General features: G+C 42.3%; 1 protein-coding gene across 1 annotated transcript in view; it reads right to left on the bottom strand.

Moving 5' to 3' along the window:
- Window positions 1-2,319: 2,319 nt before the first annotated feature.
- The window catches only part of LOC150077375 (vitellogenin-6-like), a 146,968-nt gene continuing 123,736 nt past the window's right edge, over window positions 2,320-25,551 (bottom strand). The window contains exon 27 of the mRNA XM_090385879.1: window positions 2,320-2,606. Within this exon, the coding sequence (XP_090242005.1) occupies window positions 2,320-2,606 (287 nt within the window). The remainder of the gene's footprint in view (window positions 2,607-25,551) is intronic.

Consider the following 25,551-nt stretch of genomic DNA (forward strand, 5'->3'; position numbering starts at 1 on the left):
ATACCTTGAGCGTGAAATTGGACATTTCGTTCTGCAAAATGGAAACAACAAAAGTGAAATGTATGCTTTAATTATTGTCAGGGTTTACACGGTATTTAATGCTATATTTGCAGCAGAATTTTACAGAATGGGATTTTTTTTTTTTTGGACTCAAGTCAAATAAGATTGAAGCCACCCATGGTTAAAATGTTCCCCATCCTGATCACCGGTTTTGTAGAGAAAAGATCTGCCAGTCTGAGATAGTGCACAAACTCCTCCAGAGTTTCACATTGGGTACAAAAGATATTGCCCATTGGGCTGACCTGAACTTTAATTATAATTAAAAAAAAAACTATATTTTATTTTTTAAGCATGCGGGGTGATATCTCAAACTTCTTTAAATAAAATAATGTACGAACAAAACTCTCCTTACTATGAGGATTACAAGTTGTTTTTTTTTTTTTTTTTGTTTTTTTCCTGTACCCTATTAAGGGAGAACTATACCTGATGAGTTCAGGTAGCATTTGTTAGTGATAGTTATAGCTCAATTCAATCCAGAACGTACTGGAATTGTCAGATAAGAACAACTCCGGCAAAATTTATCAAGATAATATTTGTGGATCATCATTTACGTTCTAAGGGTTAAATATCTTGAAAGTCACTACACATTTTCAGATATTTAAATGAAACCAAGTCAGCCTGTTCATTTTCGACTGTATATTTACTAATATATGGAATATACGGTATATATATGACGTATATACGGTTTTTAAATCATCCATTAATGAAGCTTCCTTCCAAGAGTTATCAGTATTTTCTGTGAAGAATGCTGTTCCGTAAAATATGAAATTAATTTGCGTAAACGTTCTGTTCATAATTATGCCAAGGAAGCATAACTTGACTGATCCTCAAAAGCAAAAAGGACTATTTTTATAATTCGACTTATAAACTGAATAGATATTGTTATTTAAGCGCTGTAACAAAATGTTAATTTATTTGCTCACCAACCACTGTACTGGCGTGTGAATTTATGCGGATTGACGTATTGACAATTTAAATATTATAAAATCCACTTGAAGTAAAAGAAAGTTATTTTCTATAAACTAATTTATATCTATTAGAGAGTACACTTTCTTGCAGACTGGATAATTTTGATAAATTATTATTAAAAGAACTAAACAGAACGCGGTTTTATAACAGCAGCCACCTTTAAAGCAAAACTCGAAATACAATGAAATGAGAATTTTCGTAATAGATAAGTCTCTATTTCCATTAGTAATAATAGCATGCAATTCTGGACGGTTGAATCTGGCGAAAGCATAAATTCTACTTTCTCGAAATTTCACTTAATGAACTGGCGTTAAATTCAACGACGAATATCGTAATATTTTTACCAATTCCAGCTTTACTTTATTATTCGAATCCCATCCGTTGATTTTTGAGTATTCTATTTACATTAGTCAATGAGGACATCATATCTGAAGAAATTTCCATCGCTCCATCATTTTGTTCTCGAGGATGAGTCCAATAAAGATGTTAAAATGTTTAAGCGCATTTGGCAATTATTTTTTTATTAGGTCTCATTTAAAGTAGTTTGTTCTTTTGTGGACTTGCCAATTTGTCATTTTGGGTAAAACCACCCATTAAGTCGCAGAAGCTGGTGAAAAATAGCTTTCATCACGATTTCTTCAGTATTAATGAATAAATCATGAGAAATTATTCCGTAGGCGCATTGCTTCAAACTTAGTGGTCGATTACAAAAGAGTTGAAGTTGAGTAGCAAAAGGATCGGTGAAATATCTATATGCTTCTGACATTAATGAACATTGGGATAGAAAAACAATATTTAGTTTCTTCGTGTAATTCTCTTCTCCATAGCTTTGATAAAATTTTGTTTCTCTACAGAAAAATGCACCACGTCTAAAAAATATTTTGTATGTGGTATTACTTGAAAATATGCAAAGGGCGATTCATTGCAAATATCTGTCGGCTCATAATAAATTAAGTATTCATTTATAAATGAGTTTGGCTAACACCAGCTACTCTTGTGAAGTTGGTATAGCTTGAATAGCACCTTTTGTATTATAAAGTCTAAACAATCTCGCCTATTAATGGTACACAGATTGACTTGACGCTTTAACTATAAAATATATTTATATTACTATTAACGATCTCCAAGCGTGTGTTCCTGAAAAATGTTCCACTCCATCAATTAAAATAAAAAGATTTTGGGTGTCTTATTTCATTACAAGCAATACATAGAAAGTAATCTTTTAATTGTAAGTGATGCTACTGTACATGTTTTGTCATCATGAAGAAACAACAGAATGAAACGTGGTGATCAGTGAGAAAGGTGGCAACGTTCGGGATACGTCACCTCTGAGAAATGGTCTTCACTCTTTCCTTGGATTTCTTTGAGCACTCGATAGCGGCTTTCTCTCTTCAGGTAGCTAGTGAAGGTATCTCCTACAGGAAGACAGTGGAAGGGTAGGAGCTTTGTAACGGTACGCGACTTCTGACACCCGGCAGTACATTTCGGAAGAGGTATAGTCGAGAAGCACAAATATTTTCTACGATTTTGGATAACAGTTACGTCCAGGTTTCGATGCACAGTGCAACCTACACCATCTAAAAAAAAAAAATAATAATAATAATAATAAAACAGCTTACTTAGAAACTCATTTAATATTCTGCAATAATTATTTTTTTTTCTTGCAACACGCACGCAATAAAGATACATTTTGAATGTTTCTAGGCTATTATGCTGTACGCCTGCGAAGTACAATAATGATAATCTATACTTAGGAAAAAATACAGAATCACGCTAAACCGGCTCACTATCCCAGTAAGTACTGGTATTTCGTTCTCCGATTAACAGAGTTTGCTAAAATTCTTACTTTATTCGTTAATAACAAGTTCTATATTCCAGGGGCAACAACAGAAGGAAATAACACTACTAAAATGCTTGCTTCCTGTTGTTGCCCTTTTGTGTATATCTTTTCTTTCTATACATTGAAATAATTTTCCTCCCCTAATGATATTTATGCAGTCAATGGGAGAAGAGGGATGCGGATTACAAAATTGCAGCAGAATGGTATTAAGGGTAAGTTGCTACAATGGATAAAAGGATGGTTAAGTGCGAGAAGACAGAGGGTGGTAATCAATGGGTGCTGCTCTTCTTGGACTAATGTTATTAGTGGAGTCCCACAGGGTTCGGTGTTAGGTCCACTGTTGTTTTGTATATTTATCAATGATATTGATGAAGGTATATCAGGCTTAATGTCGAAGTTTGCAGATGATACAAAGGTTGGCAGTGTGCCATTACTGTCAAATGGCAGTGTGCTACTGCAACAGGATCTAGATAATTTGGGCAGATGGGCTAAGAAGTGGCAACTGAAGTTTAACCTTGACAAATGCAAAGTATATGTATATGGGTAGAAGTAACCCCAAAGAAACGTACCAACTGTGTGGTACTACACTTAAGGTGGTAGAAAATGAAAAAGACCTGGGAGTAATTGTGCAGGCAGATATGAAGTTTTCTGAGCAATGCAGACAGGCTGCCAGGGCAGGTCATGGGGTTTTGTTAATGATATATAGGAATTTTGCTAGCAGGGAAAAGGAGGTGATTATCCCTCTGCATAAGGCAATGGTCAGGCCACGCCTTGAGTACTGCGTACAGGTCTGGAGGCCTTATTTTAGGAAGGATGTAGATTTACTTGAGCGTGTACAGAGAAGGGCAACAAGACTGGTGAGGGGAATGAAGGGATCCTCTTATCAAGAGAGGCTTAAGTTCTGCAAATTGCAGTGGCTGGAGACTAGGCACCTGCGCGGTGATCTTATTGAGGTGTATAAGGCCTTGAATGGGTTCAACACGCTGAATTCTGATGGGATCCTTCCACTTGTTCAGATTACGAGCCTAAGGGGGCATAAATTCAAATTACGAAAGAATAGATGTACGGAAATTTGCCTTTAGCCAGCGGGTGGTTAATTGCTGGAACAAACTTCCATCTGTCGTTGTGGAAGTTGATAGGTTGAATAAATTTAAAGAGGAACTGGACAGGCATTTGGAGGGAATGGTGTGATTTTTTTTTTTTTTTTTTTTGCTGATGCTGCATAAGCTCGTACATTTGCTTTCTTGCATCATATGCCACTACTACTACTTGTTTTATTGTGGTAAAACAAGCTTCTGTTTCAGCGTAGTCATGCTAAATAAACCTCTTGCAGGCGGTACCATTCTTGATTTCCATATGTGACGTATTTATATATTCACAGCTCAGGAAGAGACACACAGTGTCGAAAGCTCCTGTATTTTATTTTATCAAAAGAAACGAGCGCAGCGATGGGGTGAAGCCCCGTAGTTATATATTCTTTCTGGTAAACGACACACAACCAAAAGCAGCAAAGAGTAACTATATTTCTTAAAGTGATCAAATTGGCTAAGAACAGTCTAAATTAAATTGCTCATTGTACTGACATTACGAAAAAAAAATTTTTTTGCTGCCCTAAAAGGATGATTTACATTAATACAATAACGGAATTTTGAACCAGGCGATTTATGAGGAACCAAACTTTTGTGATATTTTTACATTAAGTTGAAATACAACTTAATGACATAACACTGTATATATTTTTATTATTTTTTTAATTCTCTGTAATTTATTCCATTGACAAGTTAGCAGCTAAAATAAAAATGCATTATTTAAGTGTGAATTCGAAGCATAAGTCAAAAATATCTTCGCATATTTGGTGCCTAATTTTTTTATGATTACATAGAAGAATCGTTATACTGGGAAAAATCCCCAAATTGCAGTGGAAGCAACAGTTCAAACATGTCGATATGACTTCTAGAAGCAATGCAGCACACATCCCACCGTAATCACCCCAGGTGCTCACATTTGGTGAGTATGGGCTTGGTACTCCCAGGGTCCTCAGCTGAATATCACTATTCTTCTCTTTCTTGGTTATTCCCTTGTACTCTCTCTCTCTCTCTCTTTTTTTTTTTTTTTTGGCTGGTGCAGCATAAGCCTTAGGCTTCCTTGCACCACCATATGCTAATAATAATCATCAATCATTTGCCAGACATGGCTGCTGACAGAGAGTGATCACTTGCTCAATTAGGTAAAACCGTTATTTCGTTCGAATCTTGCAGTCATTCTTTTTGTATATAGTGGTAGGGAATTCAAATTTTTAATTGAGGTAGCTCTAACGTATAATTATATCGAGTAATACGCTTCACTGTTTCTATTAGATAACGTGGTATTGACATTAAATCAATTTAATTTTTTAATCTTATTAATTTAAAATAGCATGCCCTAAACTAGAGCAGTAACGGGCACAAAGTGGCAGGAGTAGTAGTAGTAGTGGCATGTCATGCAAGAAAGCAAGTGTATCAGCTTATGCAGCATCAGCCAAAAAAAAAAAAATCACACCATTCACTCCAAATGCCTGCCCAGTTCCTCCTTAAATTTATTCAACCTATCACCTTCCACAACGACAGATGGAAGTTTGTTCCAGCAATTAACCACCCGCTGGCTAAAGGCAAATTTCCGCACATCTATTTTACATCTGTCTTTTCTTAATTTGAATTTATGCCCCCTTAGGTTCGTAATTTGAACAAGTGGAAGGATCCCATCAGAATTCAGCGTGCTCAACCCATTCAAGGCCTTATATACCTCAATCAGATCACCGCGCAGGTGCCTAGACTCCAGCCACTGCAATTTGCAGAATTTAAACCTCTCTTGGTAAGAGGATCTCTTCATTCCCCTCACCAATCTTGTTGTCCTTCTCTGTACACGCTCAAGTAAATCTACATCCGTCCTAAAATGAGGCCTCAAGGCGTGGTCTGACCATTGCCTTATACAGAGGGATAATCACCTCCTTCTCCCTGCTAGCAAAATTCCTATATATCATTGGCAAAACCCCATGACCTGCCCTGGCAGCTTTGCTCAGAAACCTTCCTATCTGACTGCACAATTACTCCCAGGTCTTTTTCATTTTCTACCTTAAGTGTAGTACCACACAGTTGGTACGTTTCTCTGGGGTTACTTCTACCCATATGCAGTACTTTGCATTTGTCAAGGTTAAACTTCAGTTGCCACTTCTTAGCCCATCTGCCCAAATTATCTAGATCTTGTTGCAGTAGCACACTGCCATTACTGTCATTAACAACCCTGCCAACTTTGTATCATCTGCAAACTTCGACATTAAGCCTGATATACCTTCATCAATATCATTGTTAATATACAAAACAACAGTGGACCTAACACCGAACCCTGTGGGACACCACTAATAACATTAGTCCACGAAGAGCAGCACCCATTGATAACCACCCTCTGTCTTCTCCCACTTAGCCATCTTTTTATCCATTGTAGCAACTTACCCTTAATACCATTCTGCTCCAATTTGTACAATAGTCTTCCATGCGCAACAGTGTCAAAAGCTTTCCTGAAATCCAAATATATGATATCAAAATTATTTTTTGCATCCAGTTCCTTTGTAACCACATCATAATAACCAATCAAATTTGTCAGACAAGACTTTCCCCCTTAACAGACCCATGCTGTGTCTGAATCATTGCTGTAGTCTTGTCTAGATGATCATGCAATGCATCTTTAACCAGTGACCCCATTATTTTACCCGGAACAGAAGTTAAACTAACTGGTCTGTAATTAATCGTGTCACCCTTCGATCCCCCTTTGTGAATTGGGGATACATTTGCACATCTCCAGTCTGTGGGAACCTCCCCTGAGTCCAAGGATGCTCTCATAATTATGTCTAAGGGTTTGCTTAGTTGCTTTGCCGACTCCTTTAATATAACTGGATAGATCCCATCCACCCCAGGTGCTTTTCTTATGTTTAACTCAACAATTTCTCCTTCACTTTGCTCTCAGTTATTACAAAATCATTAAGTATCCTGCTACAATTTGATAACCTTCTGCCATTTTCAAACCTTAATAATTCCTCATGTGTGAATGTAGATGCAAAATACTCATTCAGTTTGTTTGCTATCTGAGCAGGATCATCAACAGTCGAACCATCGATGTCAAGTGGACCAATCAGATTCAGCCCCTTCCTTTTAGAGTTTATATAAGTAAAGAAATCCTTGCTGTTTTTCTTAGCATCTTTTGCCAGGGATTTCTCGTAATCTGTCTTCGCCTGCCTAATCTCCTTTGTGACCTGATTACAGACTAGCTTATATCTGCCATAGGCTTCTGAGTCGCTTGATAATTTATATGCATCCCATGCATTTTTCTTCTCTGTTACGAGTCTCATTAGTTCATTAGATAACCATTTAGGCCTAAACCTTGAACAATATTTCTTAATAGATATGAAACTTTTTGTAGCATCCACGATTACTTCCTTGAATGCTTCCCACTTAAAATTTACTGTTGGTAACATCGTCAGTTGATCCCACTGTACTCACCTTTACGGAAGCAAAAACCCTTTACTTTACCCCTTATGGTAATTAAATCTTTAAGTAAATTCCACATCACTACACTGTGATCACTGCTACCTAGTGGTTCCTTTATCTGTAAATTCTCAATACACGAATGATCACTGCTGATAACCAGATCAAGAGTATTACTCTCTCTGGTTGCCTCTCGAACATGCTGCTGCAGAAAACAATCATCCAATAAATCCACAAAAGTCTGACTAGTGTGTGAGTGACCAACCCACAAGTTCCAGTCAATATCTGGGAAGTTAAAATCCCCCATTATAAAACATTCCGATTTATTAGCCCACTCTATTTCTCTGTACAATTGTTCATTGTACTCATTCGAGTCATTAGGCCTATAACACACTCCTACTCTTATTTTTGCTTTCGCAGTGCTTATGTCACACCAAACTGACTCAACAGTGCACTGTTCATCTATATCAACTGGATGCACTTCTGTTGATTTTATGTTTTTCGTAATTAACATTCATACATGTGTACAGACACTATCCTGTCTGTACACATTGTACTCCCCAAATTCCAGTTCTGCATTCCTTATATCTGTGTGACACCACGTCTCTGCTATCCCAACAATATCCGCCTTTGATGTCTTGACCAACACTTCAAATTCATAAATTTATTTACTATACTTCTAGCATTGGTATACATGCAAGCAGTGCTGTGACTCGGGGGAGAACTGAGGGGGACGATTCTCCAACGTATCACAGCCTAAAAAAATGTGCAACTTGTGAAATGTTTGCCGAACTTTCTGGAACGGAACATGATATTGCCAAGAAGGGGGATGTCTTTGTGTGTGCGCGATTTAAGGAGTGTAAGGAAATCAGGCGACAACTCAGCGTTGTTATGGGCCTATATGAGAGTTTGAAGGACAGGGTGGATGCCCTCGAAAGATCTAAATTGAGGGGCCCATCAGCCTCGCTCTCAGCTGCCCACATCAACGCCAGAGCTTGCACTTGGTCATCACGCAACACAGCGGCAACCCCCAAAGCAGAATGCGCTGGTCCCACAGGAACTAGTAGTTGTTGGTGACTCTATTGTCAGCGAAACATGCTTTGTAAAAAGGATAGGTGAAACAGGACCAGGGTATGTCTACCAGGGGCAAAGGTTGATGACGTTGTAGAGCGGATATCATCTTTTAAGGGCACTAATGATATCAAGAGTAGGAGACCGGCAGAATTACATAACAAGTACAGGTCATTGTTGAACTTGAAAGTGTCTGCAATTCTGCCCAGACACGATAGAAGGGAGTATATGATGAGAGCCTTGTCGATCAATTCGGCCCTGGAAAGATTGTGCAAGGCTCAAGGGATAGAATTTTTTTCAGCCTGGACTGTACTTTTTAACAGGAGAGACTGCTTCTACAGGGATGGGAGACACCTAAATACGAAGGGTGCAAAAATGTTTGCTGATGCTATCGAGGCAGTGTTGGGTGGGTCGCAAAACTGCTAGATTGGGGGGATACAAGGACTAATAGATTAACAGTAGCCTCTGGCAGAGGTGAAAGTGATTCTTGCACTGCTTCTATTGGAATGAGCAGCTGCCTGGAAAATAAGGTGCAGGATATTTCAGAGACTGCTGGGAGTCATTGGGGTACAAGTAAACACATGGGTTGTTTTAGGGTTGCTAAGAAAAAGAACAGGTGCATGTACACCAATGCTAGGAGTTTGGTAAATGAATTTGAGGTATTGCTCAAAGCATCAACGGCGGATATTGTTGGGATATCAGAGACGTGGTGTCACACAGAAATAAGGAATGCAGAACCGGAATTTGGTGAGTACAACGTCTACAGAAAGGATATGAAGGGATGTATGTATGTTCCCTGTTTATGGCGGCCCCTAGGCATATGCCTATCTCCACCTATTGTCTTTGTGAAGAAATAATCCCTGTTCAATGAGCCTGACATAGTATTAACACACACTACAATACTGAAGGAAATATGGCCGCCGAACCAGCGTGGACGTCTGTCGCAACGCTCCGTAAAAGTTCTGTTTAAATATGTGGTTAAACCATAGTTTAAGTTTTAGATTGTGGTCTCCTTCAAAGATGCTGTTTAGAGGATCCCCCTGGTAAGAAATTTTGAACATTCTATTGGGAATTTAGCAGATTACTAGCGTTAGTATCTATATCCTTTGTTTGCCAGACTGCACTGGTCACCATGTGGCTGGCAGCAAGGCTATAGAAAGGCGCCGATATAACGCGGTGGCCACGCTAGTACGCTGCAATTGACTGGGAAGGGTGCCCCACCAGTGTAAACCCGAGCTGGAAGACTGTTCCAACAAACTGTACCCTCAATTGTGTAAAATGAACTTAAAAACATGTATTTAGTGACTCCCCCCCCCCACCATAGACTCTACATGGTTTTTGTCTTCAAATTGTAAAGTATTTAAGTTATGCAAATATAAGTGTCGCTAACGCCTCCAGCTCCCTGAAATACCCCCCACAGAAATCTGCTCCGTTCTGGGAACATCTCTTAATTTGACTGTTCCCCCCCCCCACATCTGTACCAGTGGGGGGATAGCCCAAATCTGCTGCCAGCTGTAACTCAGCTACTATTATAGCTACGGACTTGTGGCAACTTTCATTCATCATCAACTTGGCAGTCCTTTCTAGCTGCTGACCCAGTACCCGCTAATCCGAAGTTTTTTCCGATTATCCGTAAAACCCGAGAACTATAGAAGGAAAAATGGAAAAAACACCTGCAGATGCCCAAATGGGACCGGGAATCGACCCAGCCAGCGTGGACTTGCAGGAAAGCCCAGACAAGGTGAGGAACACCCCAGCACCAAAACGCAAGAACAAGAGGGAGACGCGTAGCCAGACAGAGCAAAAAGAGCAACAAGACCCTGCAATACCACAGATAGACCTGGCAGGTGATAGTAAAAAACAGGACAAACATGTCCTGGACCCTAACATCCCTGAGGGCCCTGTTCTCCAACAAATACTTGTGCTCCGAACGGCACTCGAAACACTTTTTAAAGAACAAACAAATAGAATAACAACAGTGCTTCGGGCCGACATAGTCACCATATGGAGCAAACTAGAGACCATACTTCTTGACACTCAATCAAAGTATGAAATCGCAAACGCCAAACTGGAAGTCTATCAGGAAGGAAGGGCGAAAGAAATGCCACAGCGCGCCCCGTCCTACTCCGACGTGCTGAGGATCAAAACACAAGAACCGCAAGTGTTAACCGCAGAAAACATACCCAAACGAAAGACTCTCCTGCCAACACCACATTTGGTCATCCTCCGACCAACCTCCACAGAGGAACATCCCACAAGCGAAGAGGTAAAAAACACTGTCATTACAAACCTCGCAGGCGATCTAAAAACGACTAAAATAAAGTCAGTCCGCAAAACGCGTAACATAGGTGTCATAATTGAGACACAGACAGCAGAGGATGCTAAAAAGATAATTACAAATCCAAAGATTCAAACCCTTGGCCTGGAAGCAGCGCCACCAAAAAGAAGAGGACCGAGTATTGTAATCTACGACACCGACAAGGATCTGACCCCAGAAATGTTGCAGGATGAACTCTATACAAGAAACCTCCAGCGAGATCACCCAGACATGGAACCCACAAGCCTAATAACACCAAAACATCAAACGAGATCCAGATCAGGCATGGTCACAAATTGGGTCGTGGAACTATCGCCAGCTGCGTGGAAAACCATCAGCCAGCAAAACAGAGTATTTATAAACTGGGGCAGCCACCGCTACAGGGAGCATGTGTCTGTACCCAAATGCTTTAGATGTGGCCGCTTTGGGCACACAACACATACCTGTGCCCAAACCCAGCCTACATGTGGCCATTGCGCTGAACGAGGCCACGAATTTAAATCATGCCCGAAAAAGGACAAACCACCTATGTGTGCAAACTGCAAGTCACAAAAGCTGCAGGCGGATCACTCTATCAGGGACAATAAGTGCCCTATATACCAAAAAGCAAGGAGTACATACCAATTGAGACTCGATTATGGGTACACATCTTAGACCATATAATAACAACAGGGTACTATTTGCACAATTAAACGCCCAGAGGTCCAAGGCAGTTGCCGCGCAGCTGACCAAGACAGCAAACGAGGAAAACCTGGATATCTTGCTCATCCAGGAACCATATACGCACAGTAAGAAGGTCAAGGGATATCCCCTGAAGTATAAAATCGTGCAAACTGATGATGAAACGCCATGGGCCGCCATTCTAATCAGAAATCCAGACTACACAGTCACCAAAATCACAAATTACTGTCTCTCGTGGGCTGTATGTGCCCACGTCATCACTGCACTGGGCGAATTTTATGCAGTATCGCTTTACTGTCGGCCAGGAGAAGATATCCTCCCAGCTATAACTTACCTGCAAAATGTTCTGGAGGAATTCCCGAACGCTAAAATCGTAGTGGGCGCTGATGCAAACTGCCGTTCGCCGGCGTGGTTTAGTGAAACCCCGGAGCGACGTGGCGCGGTTAATGGACAACACCTGGAGGAGTATCTGGCAAACAGTTGCTATATGATCCTTAACAAACCAAACAACCTACCAACATTTTCAAACACGATGTGGGAGGCCACGATTGATGTTACTTTGGCTACCAGATCTCTAGCGGACCACATTGCATTCTGGACTGTCAGAGAAGACTGGACCTCATCTGATCATCGAACAATTACCTTTCAACTAAACCGGAAACTAAATAGACAAATGGTACATAGACAAATGCAACACAGATATGCTGTTGAGAAGGCAGACTGGCCTCTCTTCCAGGAGTCATTACGTACAGCTGCTCAAGCACTTGACAGAGAAGGACTAGACCCAGATAGACACCAAGCTAAAATTGTCAAGCTTATCACAGATGCAGCAAACAATTCCATAAAGCGGAAAAAACCTACTCCGGGAGCTGTTCCCTGGTGGTCCCCAGAATTACAACAACTCAGACGTGTGGTAAACACCTGCCGAAAAAATTTTCAACGTGCCAGGCGTAGCTGGCCTGCAGTAGAGGTGGAAGCACTACGACAACAGTACCGAACGGCCAGGAATCAATATACAGCAAAGATCCGTGAACGAAAACAACGCTCCTGGGAGCACCTAGTATCCACAGTTGGAAACGACAACCCCTGGGGAGTGGTCTACAGAGTGACCACAAATAAACTCCCCAGAGGCGAAGTCATCCCCACAACCAAGAAGCCACAAGGGGAGTACACCAAAACGTGGCAGGAATCCATCAATAATATCCTAGATGCCATGTTCCAGAAACACCTGGATCCAACCACCCCAGAACAAACATCGCTCTGCCTAAGAAATAGTACCTACACAACAATCGAAGAGGAGGAGCCCTTTACTAGGATCGAACTGGACATTGCAGCCGCCAAACTAAGAAACAGGAAATCACCAGGTGCAGACTTATTAGAGCCAGAAATCGTAAAAAAGGCAGTTGAGACTATCCCAGAAAAAATACTAAATTTATTTAACCAGTGACTAAAAGAAGGCTATTTCCCACACACCTGGAAAACGGCAACGCTTCGGCTCATCCTCAAAAATCCAACAAAGCAGCAGGATCTCCCAGGGTCCTACAAACCCATAGCCTTACTGTCTGTACTGAGCAAACTGATGGAACACCTTCTACGAAATCGGATAGAAACTCACTACTCAAACGCAGGCCTTCAATCCCGAAATCAGTTCGGGTTCAGAAAAGGATACTCCACCGTAGATGCATTGGAAAATATTGTTAACGCCGCAACCACAACCAACCGAAAGTACTTCCTCGTCATCGCAATAGATTTTGCTGGGGCGTTTGACACTCTCTGGTAGCCAAGTGTCCTCGGCAGGCTCCGGGAGGCTAACCTGCCAGCAAATCTATACAAATGCATCAGTACATACCTCTCAGACAGATCAGTCACAGTCACTACTCCGTATTGCTCCGTATCACGGCTGATACACAGAGGATGCCCACAGGGTTCCGTTCTGGGCCCTCTTCTTTGGAATGTCGTCCTAGACGGCTTCCTAAATCTCAACCTTGGAAACGTCACATCCCAGGCTTATGCAGACGATCTTATTCTGATGCTTGCTGAGGACTCCAGAGCACAATTAGAGAACTCCGCAAATAGAGCAGTCACTATCCTGCAAGACTGGGCTGACAACAACAAACTCACAATTTCTCCAACCAAGACATGTTCAGTCCTACTCAGGGGGAACCTAGATATTAGGAGGCCTCCCCAAATCAAAGTCCAGGGGAAAACCGTCAAACTCGCAACGGAATTAAAACATTTGGGAGTCATGCTCGATAGGAATCTATCCTTCACACCACATCTGACATACATCAGGAATAAAATCAGAAACTATTCTGCACTCTTTGCAAGAGTCACCCGTAAGGACTGGGGCTTGAGGAAAAGGACCCTCGCCCTCTTCTATAAGACAGTATTCCTGCCAGCCATTTCATATGCCTCCGGAGTCTGGTACCACAAAGCGACCACCGCTGTCAACAGGAGAAAACTCGAGACGATACAAAGATATACCCTGCTAACGATCTCCAGAGCCTGCAGGACGGTGAGTACTCACGCGCTGCAGGTCCTTATGGGTGCCCTCCCCCTGGACCTGGAGATCGTTCGTCGTGGAATCCTACACCACCTCAGCAAAGGAAAAACGTCCACCTGCCTGAACTACACGATTGACTTAGCCAATGACCCTAAAATGGAAAAGAAGCGACTCACACTGCATCTCCAACAGACCTGGCAAACCCGCTGGGAAAATTCAATCAAAGGTGAAATCACTCGGAAATTCGTGCCAACAATTCAGACGGTATATCCAAAATATCCCCACTGGCTGTCTCCAGGACTCCTCGTCACATACCTACTCACCGGACACGGTGCATTCAGACACAAGTTATCAGGCTTCCGACTCAGTGACACTCCTCTCTGCCACTGTGGCCAAACAGAAACATGGGAACACCTCATGTATCACTGTCACCTGTATCAAGATCTACGCTGCCGGCTCATCACTGAAATTCGATTCACACTGCAAAACCAGGAACACCTCATCCTAGAAGAAGAAGACAGCTACAAAGCGCTAACAAAATTCGCTCAGGGCCTCTTTAGCAGAAGACGGACCTTCCCCCAGCCGCAACCACTGCAATGAAGAGAATGCAAGTACCCATCAAAGCTGCCCATAATCAGAAAAACAATTCGACACCACTAAGGACCACCAGAACAAATCAAACCCCCAGGGATCCGACTTCATAACAGAAGAAACAAAATGAAATCGCAAATGCACATCCAAGCTGACTGGACTAAATAACCTCGGATGGGATCTTAACAAATGAATGGCTACAAAATAAACTGGACTTTGTAAACCTCGGATGGGACAATGTCCCAAAAATGACATTCCACCGACTGAAGAAACTGCAGAGCCTCTCTGCACACTAGCCTTATTGGCGATCTGACCTGGCGCCCTTGCCTGGTCCACTTTTCTTCCCTTTCCCTGGCCGGGGGGGGGGAGGTGATGGTCCCTCTATCTCCTTCCCTCCTTGCCACCCACACTTTCCCTTCTGGTGGGGCATGGGCATGCCCCACCAAATCTTGGAGTCACCCTCCCTATCGACTCCATTCTTCTGTCTGTCGTTCCCCCCAGCCTTCAGTCTCCCTCCCACTCTACCTGCACGCAAGCGAAAGCCCCACACATCCAAACTTAATTACAGCCAAATTTGATTCGCCCACAATTTTCGGCCTCACAATTCTAGCACAACCACCACGCGATAACCTCTCAATTTTTTTTTTTATTTTTTTTTATTTATTTATTTTATTATTTTATTTTTTTATTTTTATTTTATATTTTTTTTTATTATTTTATTTAATATTTATTTTTTTTTTTTTAGGTCCTAGCCACTGAAATCTCAGGAAACTAGGTGGTAGGACCTGCCAGAGTACTTATTTAAAATATTGGTGTACCTGGTCTGCCTCCACGGGGCAAAGTGTGGGCAACGTCTGGCCTCAGCAGAGGCCTGGCGGCTAAATGGCCAGAAGAACAACGGTACACAACACTACTCATCTACAATATCCATACACTTTTAAATCTCTGGCCTTTACAGTGTACTGTATCACACGACAATATAAACTACGCGGAGATGGGGGAAACCCCTGGTGCCGTTTGACCCCAAACACACTTTACACTTTACTTACACTACAATACTGCAGTATGTGTTATCCATGTCAGGCCGTTTTGCCACCAGGGAGCAGCTGTCCCTGGACCTCCTGGACAGCCAATTCCCTGTGCACGTTCAACGTCATGTAAAGCCGGGCCTGTTCCAATAGTCTGTGCTTTAGCACAAAGTCCCGCATCCACCGGCTAGTGTGCCATACCAGTGGATGCCAGCAAATCCCGCACTCAGGGTGCCCAATCCTGAGAACAAGAAAAAAAAAAAAAAAGGGGTTAATATCAAAAATAACTAAAAAAATAGGGTTAAGGATAGGAAGGGAGGAGGTGTTATGCTATTAGTTAAGAAACACATAAAATCCAAGGAAGTGAAGCCAGTCGACATCGCTGGAGAGTGCAGTGTCGAGTCAGTTTGGTGTGACATAAGCATTGGGAGATCAAAATTGAGAGTAGGAGTGTGCTATAGGCCTAATGACTCTGATGAGTATAATAAGAAACTGTACAGGGAAATAGAGTGGGCCAGTAAATCAGAGAGTCTTATAATGGGAGATTTTAATTTCCCATATATTGACTGGAATTTGGGGGCTGGTGACTCACACACTAGCAAGGCTTTTGTGGATTTATTGGATGATTGTTTTCTACATCAGCATGTTCGGGAGGCAACTAGAAGGAGTAATACCCTTGATTTGATTATCAGCAGTGATTCTTCATGCATTAAGAATCTGCAGATACAGGAACCACTAGGTGGCAGTGATCACAGTGTGCTGAAGTGGGATTTACTCAAGGAGGTAACTACCATCAGGGGTAAAGGGAAGGGTTATTGCTTCCGTAAAGGCGACTACGATGGACTGAGACAGTATTTAAATTCTATACAGTGGGATCAACAGAAAACTCAAAATGGGAAGCATTCAAATCTTGGACGCTACTAGGCATTACATACCAACTAAGAAATATTCTTCAAGGATTAGGCCTAAATGGATGTCAGATGAACTAATGAGACATATGGCAGAGAAGAAAATGCATGGGATACATATAAATTAACATGTGACACAGAAGCCGATGATAGATATAAATTGATCTGTAACCAAGTTACAAAGGAGGTTAGGCAGGCGAAGGCAGATTACGAGAAATCTTTGGCAAGGGATGCAAAGAAAAACAGCAAGGAGTTCTTTAGTTATGTAAACTCTAGAAGGAAGGGGATAAATCAGATTAGTCCACTTGATATCGATGGTTCAACTGTTCATGATCCTGCTCAGGTAGCTAACAAACTAAATCAATATTTTGCATCTACATTCACACATGAGGAGTTATTCAGCAAGGGGAATGCCATAGACGGAGTAAACACTGGCAGTGAGCTAGATGATCTTGTAATAATTGAGAGTAAAGTGGAGGAGAAATTGTTGAAGATAAATACAAGAAAGGCACCTGGGGTAGATGGGACCTATCCAGTTATATTAAAGGAGGCAGCAAAGGAAGTAAGCAATCCATTAGCCATAATTATGAGAACTTCCTTGGACTCGGGGGGGGGGGGTACCCACAGACTGGAGAGTGCAAATGTAACCCCAATTCACAAAAGAGGATCAAAGGCTGACACAAGTAATTATAGACCTGTGAGTTTAACTTCTGTTCCAGGAAAATTAATGGAAGCACTGCAGGATCATCTTGACAAGAATTCAGTTATAGCTCAGACACAGCATGATTTTGTTAAGGGAAGGTCTTGCCTGACCAATTTGATTGGATACTATGATGTAGTCACAAAAGAATTGGATGCAAGGAATAACTTTGATATTATATATGTGGATCTTAGAAAGGCTTTTGATACTGTTGCACATGGAAGGCTACTGCACAATTTGGAGCAGTGTGGCATTGGTGGCAAATTGTTGCTATGGATAAAGGGTTGGTTGAGTGGCAGAAGACAGAGAGTGGTAATTAATGGACACCTCATCGTGGACTAATGTTATTAGTGGAGTCCCTCAGGGTTCAGTGTTGGGTCCATTGTTGTTTTCTTTATTTATAAATAATATTTATGATGGTATATCAAGCTTAATGTCCAAGTTTGCAGACGATACGAAGGTTGGAAGGGTTGTTAAGGACGCTACGGATGCTATGCTGCTGCAACAGGATCTGGAAAGTTTGAGCAGATGGGCTGAAAGGTGGAAAATGAAGTTTAACATTGACAAATGTAAAGTACTACACATGGGAAACAGCAACCCCAGAGCAACGTATCAACTCTATGGTACTACACTGACAGTGGTAGAGAATGAAAAGGACCTAGGGGTAATTGTGCAGGCAGATATGAAGTTCTCTGAGCAGTGCAGATGGGCTGCAAGAGTAGCTCATGGTGTCTTATCAATGATATACAGGAATTTTTCTAGCAGGGATAGGGAGGTGACAATGGTCAGGCCGCACCTTGAGTACTGTATACAGGTCTGGAGACCTCATTTCAAGAAGGATGTAGAGCTGCTGGAACGAGTACAGAGAAGGGCAACAAGGTTAGTGAACGGATCGAAGGGTTGCTCTTACGAAGAAAGGCTTAAGTTTTGCAAATTACAGTGTCTGGAGACTAGGCACCGGCGAGGTGATCTGATAGAGGTGTACAAAGCCTTGAATGGTTTGAGTATGCTCAATGCTGATGGGATACTGCCTCTTGCTCAGAATAATCACCTGAGAGGGCATAAATTCAAATTGAGGAAAGACAGATGTGCGGAAATTTGCCTTTAGCCAGCGGGTAGTTGGTTGGTGGACCAGACTTCCATCCCTTATTGTGGAAGTTGATAGCCTAAATAAATTTAAGGCTCAGCTGGATAGGTATTTCGAACGAACGGAGGGGTGAAGTGGTTTTTTTTTTTTTTTTTTTGGCTGATGCTGCATAAGCTTGCTTTCTTGCATCATATGCCTCTACTAATGCTAATTTGTATTAAGCAAAGCTTAAGGGCGAGGCAAATTTCTCAGAAGGATGGTGGAGTTCGACCTACAGAAAGGTCGGAATTCTTCAAAAAGATCCGAGCCAGGAGAAGTATACAGAGAAACGGAGAAGGTCAAGGACGAAGGAATTAATCGGGGATTATATTAAAATAAGGGATGGGGTATATAAAGATTTGTTGGGCGAGAAACAAGAGAGTAAGTAGGTCGTTTAAGGGGCGAGTTTTTTTTTGTTTTTTTTTTTGAGGAAGTACAAAACAAAGGAATCCCGAAAATCAAGACCATAATGGAAAGTCGTCCTAAAACCAAGGAGCAGGGGACAATTAACTGTGAGTACTTTATCATTATTATACCTAGTCCAAGATACAGTTCGGGAGAGAAATTATGTAATGTTGGAACTAAAGAGAATGACAAAATAAGGCACTCTGTGAATGACTTGATTAACCTGTAAGATGGAAGGAGAACACCAAACTGATTTCTTTAAAACTACTGAAAACTGTAATAATTCCTCGTAGAAATGAGATTTAGTATAATCTTTAGCATCTGTGCATCCATGTGGAGTTTGCTTGTATTGGACAATTAGTTGTGAAATTAACCCTTATTTTTAATTACAACAATGGATGTACATAAGTTGAACCCTTATATTAAACAATGTTGCAATTATCTATGTGTATTTGTCACTTTGTCTCACTCTATTCTAGCTAACCCAAAATCCCTGGACTTGTACATGCAGTCAGAGGCCCAAAGGTACCATATAGTTACCTAAATAAATTAACAGTAGGTGGTAAAAATATATATACAGTACAGAGAAAAAGTGTACCCCTACAACAGAAAATAATCACATTTACATCGTATAAGTTAGGGCAAACCATCATATTAGTACGCAGCTAAACTCTGAATTAGCACAAATACGCAAAGGCGGCATCGTTTAAGTTATATCTCATATTGTGAATACCTTTACAACGAGTTGCCATGATATTGCACTACTTCGAATAAGTAACGCGTCACCAAAGGAGAATAAACTGTTGTTACTTATTCTCAGCGGATACCACCACCCAAACGGCACTGTTTCAGGGCTATTTGGCCCTTCTTCGGTAGGTGGGTAGGTACCCTAGTGACGCAATGATGACAAAACTATTTCTTTGCATACAAAGAAAAGAATAGTTTTGTGCCTTTTTCATACAAAAGCACTTCAAATTTCGGCACTTGGTCTTGCAAGTACACTTCACGAACCCTTGGCGTCTGACCGGAGAGTCTCCAACTCTCAGTAGGTGGTAAATTTCTTCAGCAGTTCCAAATCGGTAAAAACCATCGTCCGTCACACTCATAACAACCGCCAGCAGATTGCACGAGTCACCTCATTCCTTGTCGACGTCTGGGACAGGAACTCGCACAGTGGCCCCCAAAGGTGCAGGAGGAAAGGTTTTGCTCACAAAGGTGAATGTACAGTTCAGTGTCATGACGAATAATGTTCTTGTGTGAGATTTCTTTCAACATTCTGTCACGTTCTCAATGGCCAAATGAGCATCATGAAGTACATTAAATAACAAAAGAACTGGATGCGGGGAATAACTTTGATATTATATACTTGGATCTTAGAAAGGCTTTTGATACTGTTGCACATGGAAGACTGCTACACAAATTGAAGCAGTGTGACATTGGAGGCAAATTGCTGCTATGGATAAAGGGGTGGTTGAGGGGGAGAAGACAGAGAGTGGTAATCAATGGACACTGCTCATCGTGGACTAATGTTATTAGTGGAGTCCCTCAGGGCTCAGTGTTGGATCCATTATTGTTTTCTGTATTTATAAATGATATTGATGATGGTATATCAAGCTTAATGTCCAAGTTTGCAGATGATACAAAGGTTGGCAGGGTTGTCAAGGACACTACTGACACTATGCTGCTGCAACAGGATCTGGAAAGGTTGAGCAGATGGGCTGAGAGGTGGCAAATGAAGTTTAACATTGACAAATGTAAAGTACTACACATGGGAAACAGCAACCCCAGAGCAACGTATCAACTCTGTGGTACTACACTGACAGTGGTAGAGAATGAAAGGGACTTGGGGGTGGTTGTGCAGGCAGATATGAAGTTCTCTGATCAGTGCAGACGGGCTGCAAGAGTAGCTCATGGAGTATTGTCAATGATATACAGGAATTTTTCCAGCAGGGATAAGGAGGTGATTATTCCATTGTATAAGGCGATGGTCAGGCCACACCTAGAATACTGTATACAAGTCTGGAGGCCTCATTTAAAGAAGGATGTAGAGCTGCTGGAACGAGTACAGAGAAGGGCAACAAGATTAGTGAATGGAACAAAGGGGTGCTCTTACGAAGAAAGGCTTAAGTTTTGCAAATTACAGTGTCTGGAGACTAGGCACCAGCGAGGTGATCTGATAGAGGTGTATAAAGCCTTGAATGGTTTAAGCATGCTCAATGCTGATGGGATTCTTCCTCTAGCTCAGAAAAATCACCTGAGAGGGCATAAATTCAAATTGAGGAAAGCAGGTGTAGGATAGACGTGAGGAAATTTGCCTTTAGCCAGCGGGTGGTTGGTGGAACAGACTTCCATCCCTTGTGGTGGAGGTTGATAGCCTAAATAAGTTTAAGGCTCAGCTGGACAGGTATTTGGAACGAACAGAGGGGTGAAGTGGAAGTGGGTTGTTTTTTTTTTTTTTTGGCTGATGCTGCATAAGCTTGCTTTCTTGCATCAAATGCCTCTACTAATGCTAACTCAGAATCTGTGATATAAAACTGGATTTTACTGACGCCACCTTTAAGAGGATAAATCAACCATCACATCATAGCGTTTCAGCAGCCAAAACTCACGTGGTTTCTTCTTAGTAGTCGTATTAGCATTTTTCACACTGTTCACTAACTTTTGGTAGGTAATTTCGGTTAAAAAACGCAGTTTAGCAGCATTGGTTCGAACTTCAGATAGTTCTTCGTAGAATCGTCGTTTCTTATCAACATGCCGTGATTCCTGCCAGGAAAATGCAGCTTGCTCAGCAGGGCCAAATTGAAATCGCATTTTTCTTACCGCCGAACAAAGCCAGCAGTGCCCTGGATCTGTGTTTGAGGCGAGCGTAGAAAGTCACGTGACTCGCCTTGCGACATTAAACGTCACTGCCGGGAGTGCTTTATACTTTACATTCACCTTTGTGAGCCGTACCAGAAAAAACAAAAAGGTGTTGTAGTGAAGCCTATGATTTTTTCCGAGTTCAATTCCCGTTGTCAGGTCGATCTCATCGATTTTCAGTCACATCCTGACAGGGAATACAAGTTTATAATGGTATACCAAGATCATCTCACTAAGTTTGTGGTTCTCAAGGCTCTGACATCAAAGACAGCGGAAGAAGTGGCATATAACCTCGTCGATATATTTACGTTGCTTGGAGCACCATCGATTCTACAATCCGACAATGACAGAGAATTTGCTAATAATGTGGTGAGAAGCCTAAAAGAGTACTGTCCGACTTTGAAGATCGTCCATGGCAAGCCTCACCACTCACAAAGCCAAGGAAGTGTCGAAAGAGCTAATCAGGACATTGAAAATATGCTGTGTACGTGGATGCAAGATGAAAAAAACTGACCGATGGAGTGAGGGACTACGTTTCGTGCAACTTATGAAGAACAGGGCATTAAGAGAACACCATATGACGCTCTCTTTGGCTGCAAAGCTAAAGTGGGTCTCACAACGTCTTCTTTACCCCAAGACGTTTTACAAGACATACAGACTGAGGAGCAACTGGAAAAAAATGATGGAAAACATTCAAACAATACAAGAAGAAACAGATCACCCTATCCAAGAGAAAGAGTCTATTGCACAAAACACGGACTAGACTGGAAGAAACGAAAGTGGTGATGAATACATGTCTACGGAAGAGACTTCCGGTTTTGTTATCTGCTGCGTCTGTTTGAAGGAAACCAGTGGTGCTCATACGTGCAGAAACGTTCATGCCGCTTGTGGACATGAGAGTAAATATATGGTTATGATGTTAATATTTTGTGTATTCTTTGCTTCAATATTGAGAATGCTGTCGAAGTTAAAATTGAATCTGGAAATATAGGCCAAAAAATGAAAATGGATTCCGACAAAAAATTTGCTCCTGCACCTATGGGGGAAGGGCCACTGTGCGAATTCCTATCCCAGACATCGACAAAGGACGGGGTGACTCGTGCAATCTGTTGGCGGTTGTTATGAGTGTGATAGACGATGGTTTATACCGACTTGGAACTGCTGAAGGAATTTTAAACCAACTCTATGCCAGATCACAATTCACTTGACTAAAAAAATTGGATGTATTCGCATACCATCATTTCAGTCTTTTTCGCTAGCGGGCTGCCGTTGTGAACAGACGTGTGTTTCATCGCTCCGCGAAATTTCAGTTTAAAAAATGAGTTTTACTTCCGTCAGTGCCATGAAATGTATCCTCACTTGAAGACAAACTGGACTGGACTCCACTGGTGAGAAACTTTTGCCTATATATTGGGAATTTGGTCAGGTTGAAGCGTTATTTATCTGTATCCTTTGTTGCCAGACCGCATGGTCACCATGTCGCTGACAACAGGGCTATAGAGAGGCTGCCGATATAACACGGCGGCCGCGTTTCCACCTGACACCTTGACTGGGGAGGTGCCCCAACTAGTGCAAACTGAGCAGTTGTGCTCTATCAATCTGTGCCTTTACCGAAAAATATCACCAAATAAATATGACTTTAATGTGTTCCCCCGCCCCACCATAAACTCTCCATGGAGAGAGAGAGAGAGAGAGAGGCTATCTTCGCACCTGTGCTTCTACCAGGAATTTGAATGCCATGAACGTCTTCGCCGCTACTAGATATCCCGCTGGGAAACTACTCCCGTCCTTTTAGGAGCATTTCTATATCCGGCGTTTCCCCCCCCCCCACCATAAACTCTCCACGGAGAGAGAGAGAGGCTATCTTTGCACCTGTGCTTCTACCAGAAACCTGAATGCCATGAACGTCTTCGCCGCTACTAGATATCCCGCTGGGAAAGTAGTCCCGTCCTTTTAGAATTTATATATCCGACGTTCCTCCCCCCGCTCCAAGTGCTGTGGGGAGACCCAAAACTTCCACAGTGTGCCTTCAAATACACCCACGAACTTGTGGTTGGCATCTAACCCCAACATTGTGAACCCGATTAACCGAACAGTCCCGGTAATCCGGAATGTACGGATATGGAGGGGAAAGACAAGCACAAACACTCCCTGACAGAGACACAAAATGATGATCCCATCATTATTGATCAACTGGAGGATATAGAGGACACCCGACCTGGGACCCCCCCCCCCAACCAAGCGGAAAACCCGCAAGCGATTGGTTCCCGAACCGGAACGCGAAACACGATCTCGGGTTGAAACAAAGGAACAGCCAGAAGCCAATGCATCGCAAAAAGAAAGAAATGATGAAAAACAACAAGAACTATGTCTAGATCATACCATACCAGAAGGCTCCGTATACGAGAAAACTCTCTTTCTGAAAACGGCCCTCGAAACCATTTTTAAGGAGAATCCCAGTAGGATATCGTCTGGCCTGAGATCACAGATTGTCACCATCTTTCACAAGATGGAGACAATCCTGCATGACACACATGTTGAAAACGAGAGAGCCATCACACGGCTACACGCCTATATCGAATGCGGGGCAAGACAAATGCCACAGCGCGCCCCGACATATTCAGAAGCGCTGAGGACCCCAACGGAAACGCACCAGACAATAACAACGCACCAGAAGAGGAAGACGCTCCTACCAACACCAAACCTGGTGATACTTAGACCGAAACAAACAGGAAAAATTCCCACAAGCGAAGACCTCAAAGCAAAAGTAATAAATAACATGAAGGAGGACCTGAAGCTAACACGAATAAAAGGGATGAGAAAGATGAGAGACGTAGGACTGGTAATAGAGACAGAGACGAGGCAAGAAATCCAGAGCATCATTGAAAACCCCAAGATTGAAGCCCTTGGATTAACGGCCCAGCCGCCTAAAAGGAAGGGACCAAATATATTAATTTATGACGTTAGCCCAGAAATTACAGCCACCCAGATAGCTGAAGAACTTTACCACAGAAACCTCCAACGCGAGATCCCGGACAAGCAGCCGCAAGAAGTGATAACACCAAAGTTCCACATAGAGGCGAGAGGAGGCTTAAAAAACAGCTGGAGTGTGGAACTAATCCCGGAAGCGTGGCAAGTCCTAAAGGACCGGACAAGGGTCTACATAGAATGGGGAAGCTATCGTTTTTCGTGAGCGGGTGGCAGTACCGAAATGCTTTAGATGCTGTAAGTTCGGCCACTCCAGCCACGTCTGTTCCCAGACAGTCCCAAAATGCGGACATTGCACTGAAAAGGGCCACGAATATAAAGAATGCCCACACAAAGACAAGGAAGCCACATGCGCAAATTGCAAAACAATGAAACTCGAATACACACACTCAATCAGGGATCCTAACTGCCCAATCTATATAAAAGCCAAGAGCACCTACCAAAACAGAATCGATTATGGGTACAAAAATTAAGAAATATAACACAACCATGATCAAAATAATGCAAACAAATGCCCAGCGAGCAAAAGCGGTGGCTGACCAGATTCGGGTCAAGGCCGATGAAGAGAACATAGACGTTATTATATTACAGGAGCCGTATGTCCATGCAAGGCGGGTGGCGGGCTACCCATTACAGTATAAAGTGATCCACACAGAAGAAGACACCCCGTGGGCGGCGGTATTGGTCAGAAACAAGAATATTACCGCAACAAGAATAACGCAACTATGCACGGCTTGGGCAGCCTGTGCCCAACTCATCACAGCACTGGGGTCCCTCTACGTGGTGGCTCTATACAGTAGACCGGGACAAGACATAGAGATCGCCATCAACTACCTACGCTACCTACAGAACATCCTGCCAAACGAAAGAATCATAATAGGCGCGGATGTAAACTGCCGCTCCCCGCTATGGTATAGCGCTACAGATGATAGAAAAGGGACAGCAAACGGACAGCAGCTTGAGAATTACCTGACAGGATCACAGTTAG

The sequence above is a fragment of the Mastigoproctus giganteus genome, chromosome 12, assembly GCF_048544385.1.
Source record: "Mastigoproctus giganteus isolate SK-2022 chromosome 12, ASM4854438v1, whole genome shotgun sequence".
In the NCBI taxonomy this organism is placed as follows: domain Eukaryota; kingdom Metazoa; phylum Arthropoda; class Arachnida; order Uropygi; family Thelyphonidae; genus Mastigoproctus; species Mastigoproctus giganteus.